Source organism: Periophthalmus magnuspinnatus, chromosome 5 (genome assembly GCF_009829125.3).
Source record: "Periophthalmus magnuspinnatus isolate fPerMag1 chromosome 5, fPerMag1.2.pri, whole genome shotgun sequence".
NCBI lineage: Eukaryota > Metazoa > Chordata > Actinopteri > Gobiiformes > Gobiidae > Periophthalmus > Periophthalmus magnuspinnatus.
The window spans coordinates 24,736,905-24,759,725 of NC_047130.1; the positions used below are offsets into that span (position 1 = coordinate 24,736,905).

Below are 22,821 nucleotides of genomic sequence, written 5' to 3' on the forward strand. Positions count from 1 at the left end.
AAAATAAAAAAATCAGCCAGATTGTATTGCTCATTTTATTCAGTCACAAGCATTGGAGCAACCAGTTCAGTAGCTAAATGTAGCTAAACAGTAGGCCTTCATAATATACATGACAGTGAAAATAAACATAGCTACACCACTTGGACTTTTTTAATTACAAGTGACAACACAATAACATCTAACACCACATTACAAATTAACATTTTAACTATTAGGCCTGTTCTACATGTGACTGTATCAAATTAGACAAAAACACAAAAAACAATAAAGCTGCACAAGACGGAACAGAAAGCAAAGGAAAGTTCTCTCAAACATTTCAGAGACACCAGTGAAACTCTACAGCTGTCTCTGAAATGTTCCTGTACATCAGCCTACTGCAACAAATATTAAGGCACTTCAACTAAAAAGAAAGAAAAAACAAATAAACTTACGTACATAACTAGCTTGTGTCTGTTACCTTCTGCTGCAGTGGATTATTAACTGTAGGGTCCCTATGGTTGTTAGTAATGTAATATTTGAGTTATTAGTGATATAATAACTATGGAATATTGACCTAAATGTTCTATTTTAAGCAAATCATTTGAACCAATCAAAATAGATTTTTATAGGCCTACTAGTTATTCCTTTTATGAAACAAAAAATGGTTGTAACTTGTGAAGCTGACATCTATAAACATGTTGAGCATACAAACACCTCTACATTATATACAGTTAGTCAGTGGGTGTTACTAAAGTACATGTTAGCTTTAATGACGGGTAAAGGAAAACAGCTAAGGGCTACGTTTAAAAAGCTTTAAAGGGAATTTTACACAAATGAACAAATGACACACTATTAGTTCAACCAACACAAGAGGCAATATGACAGAACGCATGATGCTGTTGAAAAATTCAGCTCAGGATAACAAATATGGCGGTCTCAAATATGGCGGTTTCAAGCCAAAGGAATCCCTGGCTAGACTCTCCGTGTGGGTTTGACTGGTAATGGTTGTACGACTTCTTCTCCTGTGTTTTAACCTACTCTGCTTGTTTCTGCTGCACATGGACAGCGTCACCGTTGCACCGTGTTTGGGGTTGTTGTTCATCTTGTATCACTGAGGCAGTCTGTGTGTCGCTGGATTTTTCACTGAGTGCTGCCTTGATGCTGGCGGCCATGCTCAGACCTCCTGCTCCAGCCCCAGTGAGCGGGGTGGGCGCGTTGGGGTCAGAGACTGCCCCGGGACTAGCTCCAGAATCACCCTCTGACGCACGGAGTCTCTTCATCAGTGTGGTCACTCGCACGGCTTTCTGTCAGAAGTGGACACAAGAGCACAGGTAAAACACTTACATACATACGTACACATGCATATACAAATATATATATCTACTTTGATAAATTTCAGCAGTAACATGCACTTCTGCTGGTTTGAAAACTGCAATATGATCACAACTAAAACTGGAATGCTTTCGTGCCATTATACCATACACCAAGACAGAACTTTTTCCGGTAACTGATTTTAGTTTATAGGGTCTGGCACCCAAATGTGAAGAGCTGATTTGATATTAGGTTTGAGAACTGAAACACAAAACATAAATTAACAACTTTTTCATCATGTATAACATGTTTTTTTTTTTCATATTTGTAGGCATACTGCAAAAGCGCAATGTTTAAAAAATATGCTATGATACCTTTTAAAAACATCCCATTGTAAACAGTTTAGATTTAATTTATTAAGAGAGCGCCAAACCACAAACAAGCAGAATATCTAAAAATAACGTCTGATTATTTGAACATGTGGGGGAAGCACATGACTAGACCAGGACTAGACCAGGACTAAAGCAGGACCAAACCAAGTCTACATCAGGACTGCTTTGATACTAAGAAAACCAAAACACAAAATGTAACTTAACAACTTTTACATCATGTATGACATGTTTTTTGTTTCCTTTTACTTCATATCTGTAGACAGACAGCAGACTATGCTACCTCTGTAATGTCCCACTGCAAGTTTATAGTCTGGGCTAATTTTCATTCAAATTGAAATATCAAACCTTCCACTTTGCTTTGGCAAAGTTCTTCTCAATCTGTGCACAAACTCCATCCTTGATGTTTTTGTCAGATGCTGCATTTCCAGAAATCCTGAGAAAAATAACACAAAAATTACTTTTATATTTCAGTACTGAGTGTGAATCTGTGGTCAAGATGACATTGTTTTATACTTTATAATGTTTTGTTTAAGCATAATGAAATTCCTCTATTAAATTGACCAATCCTTAGACCTAAACAGAGACTGTAGCTCCGACAGGTTGATATCCACTGGTCTGAATAATGCAGAGGAGTGACAGTGTTTAGTACCATTCATGGCTGATGGCTTCCTGTGCTGTGAGCCGCTGGTCCTGATCCACCTCCATCAGTGATGCCACCAAAGACTTGGCTGAAAACAACAGGAGCAATTCATACACAAGCTGAAAAACTGTAATAATAACAAAAATATTGTACTTAATGAGCTCTCACCAGAATCAGAAATGTCATCCCAATACGGAGAGTCAAATTCATAGTCTCCTGACAAAATCTTAATAAAGAGATTTTTATCACGGCTGTCTTCATCTTCATCACCATCGTCATAAAATGGAGGATTTCCAGACAAACTATTGGGAAAAAAAAAATATGGCAAATTTGACAGATTCATCCTATAAATTTAAAAATGCATTATGCTACTTTTTCTGGTGGAGGACTCAGCCACCTGCTTGTCTCCATGAATGTTATTGCTTTGGTTGTAATGTTCCACATTATGACCTTAAATTGATCCATTTAGCATGAAGGCAATGACAGGGGTTTTGTGTGGACTCGCCTTTCTGCAAATCAAACTTGTAACTTGGGCTAGTAGTGTCACCTGCCAGTCTCCAGGGAGATAGAAAAGATGAATGCCATACTGAACACAAGGCAATAACATCTCCATGGATATAAGTAAGTATCGAACCCTCCACCAGAAAAGTTACATAGTACACCTTTAACAGCAACCACTTTCATTTTTTGTAGTACCTAATAGTTTAGAAGTTATATTCTAAGTTAATTTAATAATTTGTTTCACAATATATGTTTTTCAGCTAATAAAATGATTAGTTGGGTTCAGTGGGACATGATCTTAGCTCCATGAAACAGTTTAGATTTATTATTTTTCAGAGAGCTCCAAACCACAAACAAGCAAACATCCAAAGACCACGTCTGATTATTTCTACATGTGGGAGAACCAGTGCAAAATTACTAATACCATGTGAATTAAAAGAATAGGTATTCTTTGGTTGACTAAATGTTATATAGATTTAGAGTGCATTCACACACTTTCCAAATTGTGACTAAACCAGAATAAAATCCAGAACTACACCAGAACTAGACCAGGACTACAGTAGGACCAAACCAAGTCTACATCAGGATTAAACTGGGCTCAAACCAGGGCAAGTGTGCACCCATTGTTGACATTTCAGTGCATTTTATCTTCAGACTAAATGAAAACTAAAAATGCAAGCATCTTTTTAAATCTCTCTATAAAATAATCCAGAATTCTTACAATTTTAGACAAATGTGAACTCTACTGGCTACTCACAGTATATACATGATCACTCCTATTGCCCAGCAGTCCACAGGCCGCCCATATCTCTGTCTCCCCACCATTTCAGGGGCTGCAAAGACACAAGCATAAGTCAATACAATGGTATGATATTAGATGGGCTTTATAGATGTGATACAAACTGTACCAAGATATTCTGGGGTACCACATGGGTCCCTGATCAGTCCGTTCTCCAGTTTGGCCAACTGGAAGTCACTGATTACGATTTTGGAGTGCTTCAGTCGGTTATAGTACACCAAATTCTCCAGCTACAAAAGTGGAAAAGGTAAAAAGCCTCTTTTAAAACGTTTTAGAACGCTTAAAGGTGCACTGTGTAACTTTTCTGTTGGAGGGACTGTTACCTGCTTGTTTATGGAGATGATATTTCTTTGCCTGGGATGTTCAACAGTGGATAAACTCACCTATCACACATTTATTTGCTTTTGTGTGTTTTTATTGCTCAAATATGCTAGAAAAGCACATTATTTTGCAAAGTCACCTCTCCACAGATCTTCCCTATTCCATGCAAAACAATTACATTTCCATGGAAACAAGCAGGTGGCAGAACCCCCCACCACAAAAGTTACATAGTGCAGCTTTAAAATGTACCGTCTATACAGCAATCACATACGATCATTAGCATTAACAGATGAAGTTAAAACCACAGATTACCTCTTTATTGTGGCACCTTTTTTGCGAGTGGGATTTACTATTTTAAGCGTCAATTTTGTGCTCTAATTTCATTGTGTGAAAATTATAGGCACATGCAAGGATTAGTGACGCAGCCAATTTGTTGTGGCTCATATTAGGTGTTACAATTTTGCATTTTGCAGTGATGAACAGTAATGCAGGAAGCAGAGCCTTGTGTGCTTTTGGTTTATTCGTGTGTCATGAATAAAATATTTTGGGGGAAGATTATAATGTTCATGCAAATAGAAAAGATTTGTAAATCAACCATATTTACGGCTTGGTCACTGCTGGTAAATAAATACACTTATCACAGTATTCTTGGGGTCCAGCGTCCTCTGTTAGGCGCCATATTGAGTCCTTTTGACCATTAAAAAGATAGCTTATAATATTTGTTTTGAATTCAGTAATCAGTATGGTAACAATACTTATATTTCATCACTTTGAAGCTCACGTATAATGTCTGAATACAAGTATTTATCATCTTAAAATCTGACTCACTGTTCACCATCCCAAGTTATACAGACAAATCAAGTCAATTATGATAGAAACGTGTTCACATATTATATTAGGTGTGTGATAATAAAGCTATGGATGACTCTGTGTATATTATCCTAACTTTTTTGGTTTAAATTATAGATTGACCACTGAAGTACATTTGAATATTACTATTACCTTGAGATTTCTGTGGACAATTTTAAGGGAGTGCAGGTAGGCAACGGCTTCCAACACCTGCCTCATAACGTTGCTGGTGTCTCTCTCCGAATAGTACCCTTGATCCAGGATCCAGTCAAAGACCTCTCTGCCTGTAGCGCTGCAGAAGTCACAGCCAAACGTGTCAAAACAGAGTAACACATATTTTTAGATTAGCAGCCTCTTTACCAGGTGCCTCCGATAATACTCACAGTTCCAGAAAGATGAAGTATTCTTTCTTGGTTTCGAAAGCGTCAACCAGCTGCAGGATGTTGTGATGTTTTACCCTTTTGAGATGCAGGAAGAGAGCAAGAAAAGGGAGTTAATGAATCTATTTGTAGGCAAGACAAGACTGAGGCGTGTGCATAAATATAGCTGATAAAATAGCATCACATTGTGCATAGCATGGTAATAGGACCAGACAGGTACATTAGTGGCCCCCGGAACAATTTTTAGGATTATAGTTATTACGGATTGGGGCAAAATATCGATGTACATCCATAACATCATATCTCCCAACCTTATTGGACCACACTGATATGATCGAAGTTTAACCTCCTGAGACCCAAGCTCCTGCAGGACTTTATTTGCAAAAACTATTAAGAGCTTGAACACAGACATTGTAAAAAACAAAATTAGAAACAATTGTGCCTCTAGGATCAATGTGTCTCATTTGTGCTGCTGACAGGAGCAGGAAGACATGTGCCTTTAAATAAAAATAAAATAAAAATAAATCAATCAATAAAAATTAAAATACAATAAAAAATAATAAAACAAATAAAAATACAAAAATATAAAATCAAATGAAACATAAATACAAAAATAAAATAAAAATAAAAAATAAATAAAAATACAATAAAAAAAAATCAAATCAAATAAAAAAATAATTTAAAAAACATAAAAAAATCAAATCAAATAAAAATAGATAAAAAATAAATGAATAAATAAATATTCTAAACTCCTAGAAATATTCAAAATTGAACATGTTCTTGTTGCTGTTCTTCTAAAAATTTGCACTGTGGCCTAAACAACTCAAAAAATGTGTTGTCCACAGATGAGGACACCCGGTCTCAGGAGGTTAATTTTGCATAAACCTGAGCATCTTTTTTAAGACTTCACGTTGCCCCACTTTGAACTTTTGACCGTTCCGCCCCTCGCTGAGTAAAACTTCTATCTCTTTTAGACGTAGCGTGGTGTATTTATAGCAGTACATGCAGTGTTGACAGTTGACTAATACTTTCCCATATGTTTTGAAGTCCCTAACAAGCTGCGGATCTCAGCAGAGGCAGACAGCCAAGTCAGCCCTCGTCATCAGAGTTTATACATCGGAATAAATTATATATCTGCTTAAGAATATACAAGAAAACATGTGGTAATGGCGAGAGAAAAGCAGATAGTGTCCGTATGAAAACTAATATAATGCTGCTGGACACACTGTCATGTCTCAAGTGTACAGTGTGTTGGATTGGAGGAATCTGAATGGTCTTTTATGGAGCTCAGAGCATCACTTACATCTTGAGGATCATTATCTCGTTCTTGGCAGCTTTCCGCACTTTCCTTCCGTCCTTTTTGTGAAACTTTTTACAGGTGTACATTTTCAAGGTGGTTCTATCCTTCGCCCGGAAAATCTCACAGAACTCCTCCCTGGGAAAAAAAAAAGATTACACAAAATGACTGTTACTGTTTACATGTAATACAGGTGTAAATACTGATGTATAGCTATTCAAACGCACAAATAAAATAGATAATAACACACAGTAGTTAGAGCAGTTTGTGCACAATTGATTTAATATAGCCCTTGTATCCTTTGATAGATACTGATTAAAAAAATATACAGATTTTGGTCAACAGCTTACAATACAAATCAGAATTTTAGTCAGGATGTTACGGCAAACATAAAAATAACCCCTAAAGTCATATGAAAAGTACTTTTTGCTTTTTGTTCCAGTTAAAAAATGTAGCGGAGTAGAAAGTACAGATACCTCTCTCAAATGTCGTGAAGTAAAAGTAAAAAGTCCCAACTGTAAAATGTACTCAAGTAAAGTACAGAATTTACTACTTGTACTTCATTACCTTCCACCGCTGGACATGATCGCATTTCTTTCATATTAATTATTCACTGATTATTAAATTATGCAAAAAGCAGCAAAGACAAACATGAATGAAAGATAAAACGTTAATGATTGAGTTAATTCCTTGAACAGTTACTCTAAAAATACACTGTTTAACTGAAACGTCACCGAGTATTTTTGAGGATCAGACTTCTTTTGTACTTGTAAACATGCACCAAAAATCAGATACTGGCTTATCTGATTATTCTAGTTACATGATTTAATAGCATTTTTCTTGACATGTATAACTGCACAGGTCTGTTTGTATCCTGCTTGTCTATGAAAACAACAGCTTGGCACTTACGACTTGACAACTTGTCCGAGGTCATATTTGTCGGTGACTTCTGCAGGACTGTTGTAATCCTTCTTCTCCCCGAGTGTTAAACAACCAAATGGCATGGCAGCTCGGGCCGGGGCCGCGAAAACCTCCACAGCACAACACAATCTGGACAGAAAGACGGAGAGAAGAAGAGATTGTACTGCAGTGGGGATGACAGACAACACACATCTATAATGGATAAAGAAAGAGATCCTGAATCACAGAATATAGTGAGGCTACTGCAGAGGATACTGGTGTGTTGTGGGAAGGTTGTATGCTATAGGGTCAACAATGGAAGAATAACTCCAAGGAAAAAATACGCAATAGGTATAGAGTTCAGGGGAGAAGTTGAAAATTCTGTGCCCTGTGTACGAACCATCTTAGTGGCTGTACAATATATCACAAACAAATCAAAAATACTATGTGAGCTGGAGCAATTATCACGCAGCAAAAAAGGTCCTCTCCAAAGAACGAAACATCCTATCTTTTTTATAGAAAACTCTTGCTGTAGCTGTGGTTTAGACTGGAGCTGCATCGATCCAGTTTTTCCAGTTCCGATACTGATTTCGATACTGTAGGCTTAAGTATCTGCCAATACCTGATATCAGCCATCAGTGCCAGTGCAAAGTCTGAAAACTTCATTTATTTCTACTACAACTACAACCAGGAAATAGTCTTATTACATCAATTTATATGTTTAACTAGGATATCGACTGAACCACTATCCGGAAGGTATCTGATCCAGCAAATTTTTCAGTACTAGTATCTATATCCGATACCGGTATTGGATCGGTGCATCCCTCGTTTAGACCACTCCAAACATGTTGTTGTAGGATTGTTGTATTACGTTATTTCAGTTGATCGTATCATCATGTTTCAGGCTTCTCTCAAATGTTAATGCTCCTGGAGTCATTTACAATCCGCTCTGAACAGATTCCTGCTTTTCATGAGTAGAACATCAAATTAGAAAAACACATTTAGATGTTTTTTTCCATAATCGTAGAGCCCTAGTCCGCACTGCATGTTCTCAATGATAAAAGCACATTACAGGTCTTTTGAACATTCTGACTATTCAAATTGCAATTTCAATCCAACCTTAAGCCCAAAGTTGCTACAACCAGCCCAAGTCAGCCGTACATGATGATACACACTGGTCTTCTAGAAGTACACCGTTTGTTTTAATCGTTAAAAAAAAAAAAAAAAAAAACTCTCGTGGACCTCTCATTTTAATCAAGAGGTTCACAGCTAATCCTGAGCAGTTTTTCATAAGTGATAGATCAATATGAGAAAATAGATTCTCATATTACCCAGTACAACTAATTTGATCATCACCGGAGCGTCAAATTAAAAGCACATTTTGTATCCACAGTGTAGTTGTACTCAGAGAGCTGCCGTGAGTCAGTCCTGTGCTGCAGCAGAGTATTCAAGAGACACAGGTGGACTTGACCCATCGCTTCAGTTTAACGCACTGTTCTCCACTGGAAAGTATACTCTGAAAACACATTTCAGTGTTTTTGTTATATAAAGTCTGTATTCAACAGTTCAACAGTTTTGTATAATGTGACTTAGTAAAACATTTGAGCTTTGGAATCAATGCAGTGTTTTTTGTTGAAGTTAATATTTTTACTTATTGAAATGTGCTTCATCAATGTGTTTCATCCAACATTGACACAATGCTACTGAAACAAAAAACATCTGGTGAATTAAATTATGATTATTAATTAAGATTTAGAGACATCCAGGAAAAAAATGGAAAAAGAAACAGCTGGACGTCCAATATGTGTGCTTTAGTATTACTCTTTTTAAACAGCTGGTGCACATAAAACTATTTCTGACAGGATCCACTCTTGACTTTTGGTCTTTACTCTGCCCCGTCGATTCTTTCAGCCAGTGCTAAATACTATCATTCCATAAGTGGAAGTACATTATACCAATAAACACACAAGCAGTTCATGAAGTAGAAGTGTGGGTAACACTTTAAAATAACCACTCTTAGCCTTATGAAAAGACTTCATTCATAATGAACAAATAGTTTATAAAGGCTGATTCAGGCTGAATAACTTAATTAAGGGACTTTCGGCTCCTTTATAGGATGGTAATCTTTTGGGTCCGTTCATTTCAAAGAGCTGTTCAAAAGACTGTCTCTTTTGCTATTTATTTATTTATTTATATAACAAAAGCCCATGTGAGAACTCATTTAACTACAAACTAATTACAGAGAGAAATGACCAAGGCTTGTTTAAAATTGTTCAGACTGAGAGCTTACCTGGGACTGTGTTTACCATCTAAAATGATCCAGAATCTAAATAAAATATCACACTACAATAATAATAATCATTAAAATAACTGTTATCACGATGCCAAATACGTTCTGTGATCAAAGCTCTCACTCCTGTTACCTTCTCTGTTTCTGTGCTGATTTTGTGTTGGTTCAATGTTAATTAGCACAAAATGCATTAAAATTATAAGGAAAAAGATATATATATATATATATTTTTTAATAAGATCTGGATCTAACCATTCACGTTAAGGCAAGGCAAGTTTAATTGTACAGCACAATTCGTACACAAGGTAATTCAAAGTGCTTTACAGAATAAAAAAAGACATTAAAATCACAATACAACAAATCGAAACATAAATAATCACGAATAATCATCGTAAGATTAACATTAAAGGAGAAAAGTGGAGAATAAAAGCCCCGCCTCGTTCACGAATGTCCCATCACTGGTTCTTATGAGTTAACACCAAATATCAATTAACTCTACTAACCCCTTAATACATGATTTGTGAGTCAAGTCTCCAAAGTGGTACCAAAGTGTGATAAGGTAATGAGGCTAAATTGTTGCTATGAAATAAACAACAATAACAAAAGCAGCTAAGTGTCCCAGTGTGTACATGTAAACAGTGTATTTTGGCAGTGTATTTCTTCAGTAGCTGCTGTGGATGTGGAGCAGAGCAGAGAGTGGGAGGATGTGAGTGAGCCTCTGTCTGGAGCAGGAGCCAGGACTCTGCTTTTTTACCACCGGTCTGGACACAAACAACCAAAGCAGTGACATCATCTAAATTAGTACCTGATTTATAAATGAGTAAAACAGTAAGATTTCAGGTCTATTTCAGAACTATTTTTAAACTCTTATTTTTCTGTATATTTGAATTATTCTGCTTCTTTGCATTGCAACACGGAAGATTCCCCCATCTTATCTTACATCAAGCAGTTTTGACTCGACTGTAGTAGACTATAGTGCGGGGAATGCACTTTTACTGTGCTATTACCTCAAAGAACATCCCCCAAATTATAATTACATCATGAATTCCGGGAAAAATAGCATACTCCAGCAAGCAGGGTATAGTAAGCTCGTGAAAAAATATGTGAAAGTGAAATCTAAATGAAACAATCTGAACATTTAGGCCATAAAACAACAATAAGCTGGTCTGGAGTCAGTAATCCCAAAGGCTCATTCAAGTTCACACCAGACATGTTACAATATCACATTTAAAGTTATAATTACTGTGACAAAACATCACGATGTTATAATTCATCATTATTGACATCATGACCAAGAAATCAAATGTTCTGAATTATAAAGTCAAAGCCGTGGAAGTTCTACCCGCTTGTATCCATGGAGATGTTATGCTTTTCCTGAAATTTTCCACAGTGGCCCGACGGAGACGAGCTAAACATTCCAGGCAAAGCGTTAGCATCTTCATGAGGACAAACAGGTGTCAAAACATCTACAAGTGAAGTTACACGTTTAAGTTAATGTGACATAAACAGCCAAAGAAAATAAGGAACTGTCGAAAAGCAAACTGCACTTTTGTTCAAACTGTTGTTACGTAACCAACTGGTGCAGACCACATGTCACCACAGACCATCAGCAACAAGCAGCTGAACGTTTGATGATTCTCTGTGATACAAATTACAACTCAAACTACTCTTATCTTATTTCATTTAGAGTTTAGCTTAAGTCTTATCGTCCAGGGCCAGTTCATGTTTTAGGGACCCGACTTATGTGTGACAAGAACAAGCTGCTCTATAAACCAAAGTAAACACACATGGACACACTTAGTACATCAGCCTCAAGCCGTGTCTCTCCATTCGTGGCCATTTTGTTTTCCAAAATAAGCCGTGCTGTTTCAGAAGTTTCCTGGGGACAATATACAAAAAAGCTATTTCTCTAAAGCTACTTAAACAAAAAGCATGAACACTTTGCTCTGTTCTTTTTCTTACTGCGCTCTCAGGCTATAGTCTACCTATTTTAGACTAAGTAGAGCCGCAGCAAACAGCCTCTTCATTCAGTCCTGTGAGTGGATTATAAAACAATTGTACTTTGGTATTAAATAAAACATAGGCTAAAGAACATTTATGAAGCTCTGTCTGAATACTTGTGGAGAAGGTACAGCGCAGTAATGTGTAACAAAAGACTTGCTCTATTGTTTGTAGGAAAAAAGGGCTGCGTCTAAAAATCCTTCATATATAATCTTACATTTTTATATTCGAGCTTTCCTAAAACAAAGCACTTCATATACAATACCTTGGATTAACAAAAATTAAAATCATTTGGTGGAAATTACATAAGTTTGCCTATACAGCAGTCTGAAAAAATAGGCAGACTGTATCTACCATCAGTCGGATTCTTTGGATTCTTTATGTTATGACGTTATATTCATTTTTTTTAGTAATAATCTTGTCTTGATTTGTATTGCAAGCACAGTTATCTCACTATCTGCACTTCAGTGTGTATTAAGAGCTGTTTTTCATGGATTTCAGCTTCATGTTCTATTGAAGACATTTTGCCAATCAATATTTAGTTTTGAATCGCTATAGCAACAGTCCCTGATTCTGTGGATAACAAGTGAATTACCCCAATGCAAGATCAATAAAGGTCCATCTTGCCGTTAGTGTAAACAAAACATTTTTTAAATAATACTCGAACACGTATAAAAACGACAAACTTATGTAACGTGGAAAGCGCTCAGTGTAGTTCACCTCATCAATGCCTCTTTCACCATATGTGTCGGCCTCAACCCACTGCACAATCTGATAAAGTCATGCAGTTTTTTCCCTTTTGTTAAATGGTTTCTGAGTATTCTCGTGGATAAAAGATGTTCTCCTTCACTCCCAGAAGAAGAAAAGATTCACATACTTGAATAGTGCTGAATCAGACGTCTTTATCTCAACCTTTTTAAACCATCTTAATGAAGAGCACTACACAGGCAGGCATGCACAAGCGATTAGTGTTGAGAGCACAATTTATAAAGTACTCTTGCATAAATAACTTCTATGAAATCATGCTTTTTTTTTTTTATTGTGATAATCTAAGTGCAGGACTAAAAAAGACTAACAACCGAGTATATAACGGAAGAAATTTGACGGCTCTTCAAAACCGGAGACACAGAAGTACTGAGGATGGCGAGCAGGCTGCCAAGCTACGTAATCTGAAGGTGAACTGTTGAGCTTTTTTATACCACGTACTTGTTTCGTCTGGAATGTTACACAATATGGCATTAAACACTCTAAGCAAAGCAATAACATGCAATAATCTGAAATAAGACAACGTTCTACCAAAAACTAGTAAAAAAAACCCCCAAAAAACAAGGTTTGTTTATTTCATTCTTACAAAAATTTGCCATACAGACCAGAACAGTCCATTGTAAATGTTTTGCCAACCTCAAGCCTATATAATAAAAACAAAAGCTGCATCTCAGGAAGGACATCTGGCTTAAAACCTGTGCAAAAACCATATACTTTTCATCACGTTTTAATATTGCAGTTTTGGCGTGCAGTGAATTGTGGATGTTGTGAATATACTTATGTGGGATTTGTAGATAGTTTTTTTTCCAATAACTTTTGTGGAACTGAGTTTATACTGTGCCATCTGCTCCTGCCTCACAATAGATGCACCTATTTCCGTTTTTCAAAAGAAGGTTACAGAATAAATCCTCGTATTGTCTGTTTGCGAGAAGTGACAGTGCACAACAATACGCAGGCAGAATAGCACAACAACAGGCAATTATTGGTACCTTCCTGTTTGCCTTGGCTTACAACGACATATCAAGCAGAACATTACGGTCACCAACTTCTATTTGTTTTGTCGACTCGTGTTGTCAAGATATTAAAATTGCAACTCCATTTTGATACTAAGACAAAATGCTGTACACCATTTTTTCCATAGTTTAGTTCTTGTAAAAGGTTTTTCAAGTCATTAACTCCATAAGCCATAACATTAAAGATTTTGTCTCTTTTCGTATATCTATTGACACCTTACTAGTGTTATACTGTACTTTGGAATACTTACGATTTTGAAACCACGGCGATAATAAAACACAATAGAATGTATTTTTCAACTCGAAATAATAGTTTGTCCTTCAGTATTACAGTGGTCTTATACAAGTTTTTATTTAGATCAAGACCGTTCTAAAACTATTCGGGAAAGGTCATTGGTTATTTATTTGGATCCCATTAGTTGAAACTAGTGCAGTCAGCTAGTCTTCCTGGGGCCACTGAAATATCCAAATGTTGTCCCTTTTATGTGATTTTCAAATGAGTATCTAGTTTCAATACTTTAATATCAAGTAGAATATGGATATCTTACTTTGACAGCCCTACATTCAGCAGTTTTGTTGCTTGGGATCCAGAATACACTCTTCTCCAATACAAAGATGTGAGTCTGGTCACCACTGAATCTTCCTGAATCTCCCTGGGCGTGATTGACAGATATACTGGCCAATCAGGAGTATGCATGTGTGGCAGTTGTCACCTTTTTATACAGCGCTTTTCCACATTCACGTCATTCAAAGCGCTTTACATCAAGGGACCAGTCACCCATTCACACACACATTCACACACACATACACACACACATTCACACACACATTCACACACCAGTGTACACAGACACTAGGGATGAGGCGGGTTACATTTCTTTCCCACATCAACGGCTTTCATCTGTACGAGTTGGAATCACACCTCCAATCTGTGGTTCAGTGAATCTGACGCTCAACCAATGACGTTTATGTTGAGAGCAGGATTCCAACTGCCAACCTATTGTATCAGTAGACAAACACTCTACCGACAGAGCTACTGCCTCTCAAAAATAAATATGGGTGAACACAAGGAAAAAATAACACAGTGGACTTAAAAACATTGCAGTATCAATGACTGACTCACTAAAATCTGAGGTAAGAGAAATGTGATTTTGTTCAAAATAATGTTTAACCAATGAGCTCCTTTGTTTCACACGTGCCACTGAAATAAACAAATCTGATTGCATGGCCATGTTCGAGGCTGGCTCAAGGTGCAGCAGAGGGAGTGATGACCAGGCTCACATCCCTCTGCATAAAAATACAGATATATCATTCTAAACTTGCCAGACAAGAAATTTTTGCTATAATCTGACCTAGTTTTCTTGCTCCAAGTTGAGTCTTTGTCAGTTCCCCTCAAGTCTCTATGGTTGCTCATTTTTTCTGCCTTTTGCACATCCACTTTGAGGACACAGTGTTCACTCTGTACATACCACCCACGGACAATAACAGGTGTCATATAATTCAATAATCTAAAATCACTTGTTCACAAAGCAGTGGTCACAATCTTATATATCTGCATTAAACTACCTCTGTTTTGTATTCATGCTTTCCCTATTGTGTTTGGCACAGTAGACTGAATAACACTGCCACTAATAGGCAGCATTAGCTAATACTGACCAGTTGCATCGGCCAATAACAAAGTACAAGTAACACCTTTGTTTCCATGGCAACGCTGCATTCACCATTGTCACTGGATGTTGAGCAGAAAACAGTCCGTTATACAGACTCTCACCACAGGCCTCAGAGGTGCTATACATTAGGGATAAAGATGTTTTGGACAATACTTTCTATGAACTCAAATGTGGTCTTCTAATCTGTTTCTATCCCAACTGCATTGCACCTGCCTCCCCCTGTGATGCAGCGGTCTGTAGCCTATTTAAATTTGTTACAGGTGGAGAGTACATCAGATGGGTTTGTTAGCATAACATAGGACTAGCACAAAGTTTGAGGTACTTAAAGCAGCTTGAGTGGACTTGCTATGTAGTATAGCCATGTTACACAAATGAGGTTACCGGTAGTTATTATCTGACTCCAAACTGTGAGAATTTCTTTTTTCTCATATTTTAAGAACGCATATAGGCTATTTAAGCAATAATATGCCCATTTTAATTCTTAATCTTTGCCTTACAGGGTGAGACTTAACATTTAAATATTTTAGACATATTCAAAAATCAAAGGAATACAGAAGCGTGTGTACTTTCAGCCTGTTACTGTTCTGCGCTCAAATAAAAAGAGACCTGTGCCCTCTTGGAAACAAAAAATATTGAAAAGAATCAGGCAAATTGATAATAATAAGCAAATGAATGCAGATATGGAAAGAACTGTCCTCACGAGATAAGAGACAAAACTCCAAAGACAAAACAGATTTCAAAAGCCTCATTATTTTTCATTTCTGCAACAAAAACTATATATTTATCCGTACTGTCTATTTTAGTATGTCCAGCCAAACCCCTTCACTTTATCAAAAAAGTGAAATGAAATCTTAATCCTTTCCACTCAAGTTATCTTCTGACAAAATCGGTCTTTTTAGCTGTCTAGCCATTTGTTTCAAAGTGATGAAGCATTTGTACTGTTACCATACAAAATATATCTTTTAAAAGGGCAAAAATATTCAAAACTGCTCTTACAAACAGAAACTGAAACCCATGTATAGGACTAAGACGCAAAACAATGTCCAAAAGTTAATTTCTCCATCTTAAGACATGCATTTGTTAGAGGAATGTATGAATCTGGCTATAGTGAATAAATGAATTAATGTGAGGGTAAATGGAGGTGTAGCAGCCACTTTTGTCCATATAGTTGTTAAAACCACTCCTCCTGTGCATTACTCCTTATGGCACCAACAAGTTCAAAATAAATGAACAATGTCACCACCAGTTTGTCTAATACTGGGTTGTTTTGTCACATAAAAGTCTTTCTCTTTTATTGCTCAGGGTCAAGTAAATTTTCTTAAAAGATAAAGCAGCTTGGCAGACGGCCTTGTACTCGCGCCAACTCCGACTGTATGCAGCCTCTAATGCGTCATATGTATCCCCTGTCATTTTTAGCAGCAGACTCTGAACATACAACCTAAACTTAGAACAGTTTCCATCGTGCATTTGGATACTGGCTTCATACTGTTGTCCTCAGTGCGCTTGTTGCTTCGTTGCCGCTGTCACACGCCACTATTCATCATCACTGCCAAAGCTCTGACCAGTTTCTTCTGATGTTGTTTTGTTTCCATGGCGACCGGAGCTACAGTATCCGCACTGTGGTACTGTGGAGTTCTCAGCATCAGTCTCCAACACCAAAAACACTGCATGAACGTAATCATGAAACACGTATGGGGATTATAATTGTGAATGACTTGCAGTTTGGCAGTATTTCCTTTATCTTTGCTTACTTTTCTAAAATGGATGCGATGTAGCCTTCCTCTGTAGGGAAGTTTTGTGATTTCATGACTAGTCACAAATGCTTTGAGCTTAAAAACTGCATTGCCTGCTGCATATGGCTTACTTAGTTAAATATATTCCTTGGATACTCAGATCTGCATCATATGTAATCATCAGTGATCAGCTTGAGTCTTTTTAAAGGAAAGGTCCACAGCTAATCCTCTGTCAGCATGTGGTTTGGAGCAGAGTTCAGACTTTGGAGTATATTTGACCATTTTAGACTTGGATGCATTCCTTGTGCTCATTAAATTAAATAGGGAAGACATTTTATTTGTTTTAATATGAAGAAAATCATGATCAGTCACTATCATATCATCGTACTTCTACTTTATACATATCATGGTGCATTAGGGGTTCAGTTTGTTCAAGTCATGAAAGGATAAACGCATAAAAAGACTCAATATTGTTGTTGTTTTTGAACCATCTAAGTTCTGTAAGTTACAAACTCTCACCATGTGTAACAGGATTTGGCTTAGTAAAACAATAATGTATAAAGTAATTACCAAAGTGTGTTTAGTGCTCCAAGATTTATCCATTGAATTAAAGCCAGCATCTTTGACTTCAACCATGTTAAAGGAACAGTATGTAACTTTTCTGCTACAAGGTACGCCACCTGCTTGTCTCCATGTTGATCATCTTTGACTGGAATGTTTCACAAAATGGCTTTAAACTTATCTTTAGTAAATTACAGGCGTTTTAACTGTTAAATATCTTCATTAACAACCAATGTGACTGTGAGCAGGGTCGCCTCTCTGCAGATCTGACTTCACAGAGAGCTACAGAAAAATAACCGGGCAAAGCATCTCCATGGAGACAAGCAGGTGGCATACCATCTACCAGAAAAGTTACACGGTGAACCTTTTAAAAGTAGCAATCAGAAATACCAAAAGTTTAAAATTGTGTCTTACATATTCCAAATTTCTATCCATATGCAATTAACAATTATGTGGGGTGTTATCTGTCATTTCTGGTGTTTTATAGATCAAAATATAGGCATCCAAAGCAACTAATACAATAAACAGAACCTAGGATTCATAGATATCATAATGCCTTGTGCATATAAACCCCAAATCACATAAATAAAGAATCATTTAGACTATATAAAGAAGTAGAGCACGTTCCTCTCAAAGCCACTTCAAAGCACCGTGACCAAAATCCTAATGTTAAAAGAGTGAAATGTTTTTAGGACTAGTCTACACCTGCAATGATTTCAGTGTCTCCATCCATAAGTGCAAAACGTTGCAGCAGTCCGTGTCCACACAACTTCACAGCACACATTATTAGAAAGCTGCTTGTTCACGTTAGAAAGAGAGAAAAAAAAATGACTTGGCAACGATCGACGCATTTACTAAAACACAAATAAATCCAAAACATCATTAGTTACACGACCACATGTTTGGTTTTCATGAGGTTGCGGGAGATTGTGATAAAGCAAAAAAAAAAAAAAAAAAGTGCACCCAGTGGCTCACTAAACAGGCGACCAATGCCGCAAAAGTTTTCGCCCCAAATCGTGCTGTTCGCTTGAAACGCCAAAGCGCACGACAGACGCGATCCTCTACAATCCCCTACACTTTACAACTACATCTTCTGAGTGAATAAAAAGACTACTGTTTAAAAGCACAACGCCCACTTACCTTTAATGAAGTCAAAGGTAACAAACTGTTGCCAGTGTTGTAGTTTTTGACGCCCTTTTTTTTTTTTTTTTACTTTTCCTTGACTGGCTGCTGGGTTTACATCCGATGTGATATGGCACAGATTTTAAGATTTCATTTCCAGGAGAAGAAGTCAGCTCGTTCACGGGAGTATTACGTGAGCGGGAGATGGTAGCAGCGGCTGGTGATGCAGGAAGGAGGGGAGCAGAGAGGAGAGGAGGAGAGGAGGAGAGGAGGAGCGGAGCGGAGCGCGCCTCTGTGTTTATGCGTAATGTTTGTGGAGCCGATATTCAAAGGAGTTTTTGACAGTGAGTGAACCCGCGAACGTCTGCGCTGTTGATGCTACGTCCAAGTGTCCCATCTAGAAGAAAGTGTTGTTTTTAGCAAAGTCCCACCGGAAGTTGCCCATCACCAAAGAGATCTACTTTTGGAGCAGATTTGGTTCTGCTCGTTAAATATGTTATTGGGCACGGTGCTGATTTTCCATCGTGAACTCTGCGCCTTAAAATCTGGTGCTGGGGATCGCAGTTGGCTTGTTTTTTTTTTAGTACAAATAAAATTCACACCAAATATTTGATTGTAGACTATTCATTTGAGCAGAGTTTGTAGACCTACCTCATGGCAACACTGCCCAGAACTGGCCCTGATGCAGCCACATTAATGCAGTTAATTCATTAAAAAGGCAGTAATGTTTTTCTTGTAAACATGCAGTCCTTACTTCTTCTTAAAGGTGTTATTTGTAACTTTAATTCTACTTATATCCATGGAGATGTCATTGTCTCCACAACATGGCATTACACTTATTTATTTAGCATTTATTGATTTAAAAAAAAAAAACATGCCTTGTTACCTCTCCATAGATCTTACCTGTATCATAGCCTGGTTGCAACACCTGCTTAACTCCCAAGTTTAATTCCATACTGGGGAACATTCCAGCCTAAGCAATAACATAGAGACAAGAGGGAGGTGGACCCCACTAATGCATCACATCTTAAATATGTGCCTTTAATGTAAGTTTTACATGTCATCTCTGCTGTGTTAACCTATGGACACATCTTAAATCTCTTGTAAGTTATCCATTTTACACTGGCCTAAGCAGAGTGCGTGTGTGTGTGTGTGGGTGTGTTTGTGTGTGTGTGTGTGTGTGTGTGTGTGTGCTCTTCCTCAGTCCACAGACATACATTAGAGTTAGTGACTTATTTGCTCGTATAATCATGAATTACTGTGACAGTGAATGATGGGTCCTGGGTCAGCTTGATCTGGGTGCACTTAGAGCTTATCATCTGTGCTCCAATCACCTCCACTAGAAGACCACTAAATGTGTTTGAACCAAATGTACAACCAAATTATGAGTGATCATCGCAATCAGTGAATAAAGTTATGTAAAAATATTAACAAATATGGTGTTTTTTTTGTAACAGATCACACAAATACTACATAAATGCAATATTCTAATATGCTTCCAATAAATACATTTGTGGTGTGCGGAATACAAACTTCTAAATATTAATAGCATCTTCTTTCTCATCTTCATTAATTCAATACTATCACATGTAAGTTGACCTTCAGCAGCACCTTTACTATTTAAAAACCCTAACAAATCAGTCTAGTGGTTACAACCCACACTGTCCACAATCAATCAATTAGTATCCAGTATGCTTCTATTAACAGCCATTGCTTTAATTGTCCAACTGGCTGCTCGCTGCTGCTCTGGTAATAGCATACGCAAAAAGTGAACGTGCGTCATTGGAGCTAGCAGGCAGTTCCACCCTGCGCTGCTCTCCTCTGAAAAAGAAAAAAAAAAGTACTCAATGCTCTTCTCTTTGCTCATCCCTATGTTACCATGGCTGCATCTGCTTAATCCAAGTCTATCAATGGATCACAGTGACTGCATTTCTGAAGCCAAACCCACCTTGTACTTTTAACAACACATAGTTTAGCATTGTCTGTATGGTGTTTAGTACAAGGGAGGAATAAAGCTGTTTCAAATCAGCTTTGGTGTGTATTTTTAACTTAGTATTAACATATTTTTCACAGTAAGAGGTTGTTACTTGTAAGTTTTAAAGAAAATATAGCATGCTTTTTGTGGTATTTAGTATTAAACTAATACATAACTAGGTCATTATTTTACGTTTTGTTCATTGTAAAGCACAATATTGATCTAATACCACTTAAAAACAGGTCTATTGACTTCCTATTTAAAATGACGGAACAGACAGACCCAGCCTCTTCAGTGGTATTTCACTGTAGCAAGCAGCAGACTTTCACTGCAGTGTTTTTTATTGTTTAAAAAGGGTTATGTGACACTTTTGAACCTTACACGTATGGCCTGGAGTGTGGATTTTATCTGTGTTTGTTTTCAACTAAAGATAATAGGTAGATTAAAGAAGATTTATTGTGCTTTTGTTTGCTCTATAGTTATAATCTATGACACCCATGCATCATTATGTTATCATTTGGACATTTTAAATCACAATATTCGTTGGGACTCATTGCAAAGTGTCGGCCCCTCCGATGGATAGCTGAAGTTCACACTAGTGAGCAGTAGAATTTGTTTTCATCTGTATCAAAACACCTATGCAATGTTGCCAAATCCTACGTACTGATTAAGAAAATACAATTAGAGAACAGGGAACAGAGTACAGAGAAGTGGGCGTACACCGGGGGAGCTGATAAGCAATATGGCGTCTTGAAAATAAGTGATTAAAGATTGCTCAAACATGCACGACTCGCTCCAAATACTACTTTAAGAGTGTAAATGGTGAGGAGAAACAACTGTAACATGGTTAAAAGAGCTATGAAAAGTTGTTTGTGCATAATAGATCTGCTTACACAGAGATAACTGACAGAAAAATGTAAAAGCATATTTATTATTCAAAATATGTTTGATTTCCCAATTCTATAAAGGAAAAGATGCCATATAAATGTAATAGACTAGACTCAATAAAGCGCTGATGACATGAAACTGTTCTACATCATCCTATTCCACAGTGAGCTTTAGAAAGAGCCTCTTTATCAAGAGCCTAAACTGCTGCTCATTTCATTTCTTTCTTTTTTTTCAAATATATTTTTCCACTGTTTTGTTTCTAGAGCTTTTGAAAGATGAGTCAACTTTAGCTTAACTTAGTTGTCATAGAAACCAGAGCTGTAGACTTGTGAGGTCGTAGCGGACGGGAACCTTTGGTGAAAGAAGGAATGCTTCAGCAGCAGTACAGACCTTGAGACCACTGCAGCACTTTCAGAAACGAACACAGGAGCGAGCTGCTGCAGTGTGTGAAAAAAAACACATGATCGGGGAGAGAGGATTACTTCAAGTGGATATTTTAATATGAAAAGAGATATGACAAAGGCTACACAGTTTATACCTGTGTTAGTTATTTGTTCGGGTTTCATAATGATAAAAAATGGGGACTGTTGCCATAGCGATTAACAATTTAAAGCTAAATATTATATCCTTTGAAGGGGGAAAAACCCTCAAACTTTTAACAGGAAGATGAAACCAAAGAATAGACACAAGTCACATTAACTAATGTCATATTGGTAACTCTAATCTCAATATTATTGCTTTGCCTGAAATGTTCCAGTGTGGCATTATATCTTTGGAGATAAGCAGGCCTGTCACCAGGTATTTAAGAGCACACAGCACTGAAATGCTTGGGGTAGAAGTATTTAATGGCATACTGTGGAACATTTCAGGCAAAGCAGTAAGATATTCATGGATATCCTTTTTGCCTTTAACAAAAAACAAAACAAAAACATTACTAAACATTACATCACTCCTGTAGGACTATCTGATGGCCTACACATTACATCACTCCTGTAGGACTATCCGATGGCCTAAACATTACATCACTCCTGTAGGACTATCCGATGGCCTAAACATTACATCACTCCTGTAGGACTATCCGATGGCCTTAACATTACATCCCTCCTGTAGGACTATCCGATGGCCTAAACATTACATCACTCCTGTAGGACTATCCGATGGCCTACACATTACATCACTCCTGTAGGACTATCCGATGGCCTACACATTACATCACTCCTGTAGGACTATCCGATGGCCTAAACATTACATCACTCCTGTAGGACTATCCGATGGCCTACACATTACATCACTCCTGTAGGACTATCCGATGGCCTAAACATTACATCACTCCTGTAGGACTATCTGATGTCCTTCTGCACATATGATATTGTCCTCATGGTAATTACAGACACAGTTTTGTTTTTGACTCTGGTTTGGGGCCGGTGCCAGTGT

The 22,821-nt window shown here is 37.3% G+C and overlaps 1 protein-coding gene across 1 annotated transcript; it reads right to left on the reverse strand.

The window, feature by feature from the left end:
- Positions 1-18: 18 nt before the first annotated feature.
- Positions 19-18,751, reverse strand: LOC117371679 (caM kinase-like vesicle-associated protein). Its single transcript, XM_033967379.2, has 11 exons — positions 18,543-18,751; positions 7,379-7,519; positions 6,476-6,607; positions 5,176-5,250; positions 4,946-5,084; positions 3,732-3,852; positions 3,581-3,656; positions 2,491-2,624; positions 2,332-2,410; positions 2,028-2,115; positions 19-1,283 (listed from the first exon to the last, which is right to left on the reverse strand). Exons 2-11 carry the CDS (start codon positions 7,471-7,473, stop codon positions 1,014-1,016), a joined length of 1,209 nt encoding a protein of 402 aa, XP_033823270.1. The 5' UTR covers positions 7,474-7,519; positions 18,543-18,751; the 3' UTR covers positions 19-1,013.
- Positions 18,752-22,821: the final 4,070 nt, after the last annotated feature.

What these genes read in the sequence shown, in the direction of transcription:
- LOC117371679 (XM_033967379.2), bottom strand. Translation starts at nt 7,473, where the DNA reads ATGCCATTTGGTTGTTTAACACTCGGGGAGAAGAAGGATTACAACAGT. An exon ending in TGGTACCCCAGAATATCTTG is followed by an intron (nt 3,657 to 3,731) that starts GTACAGTTTGTA and finishes GTGTCTTTGCAG; the next exon opens with CCCCTGAAATGGTGGGGAGA. An exon ending in GAAGCCATCAGCCATGAATG is followed by an intron (nt 2,116 to 2,331) that starts GTACTAAACACT and finishes TATTTTTCTCAG; the next exon opens with GATTTCTGGAAATGCAGCAT.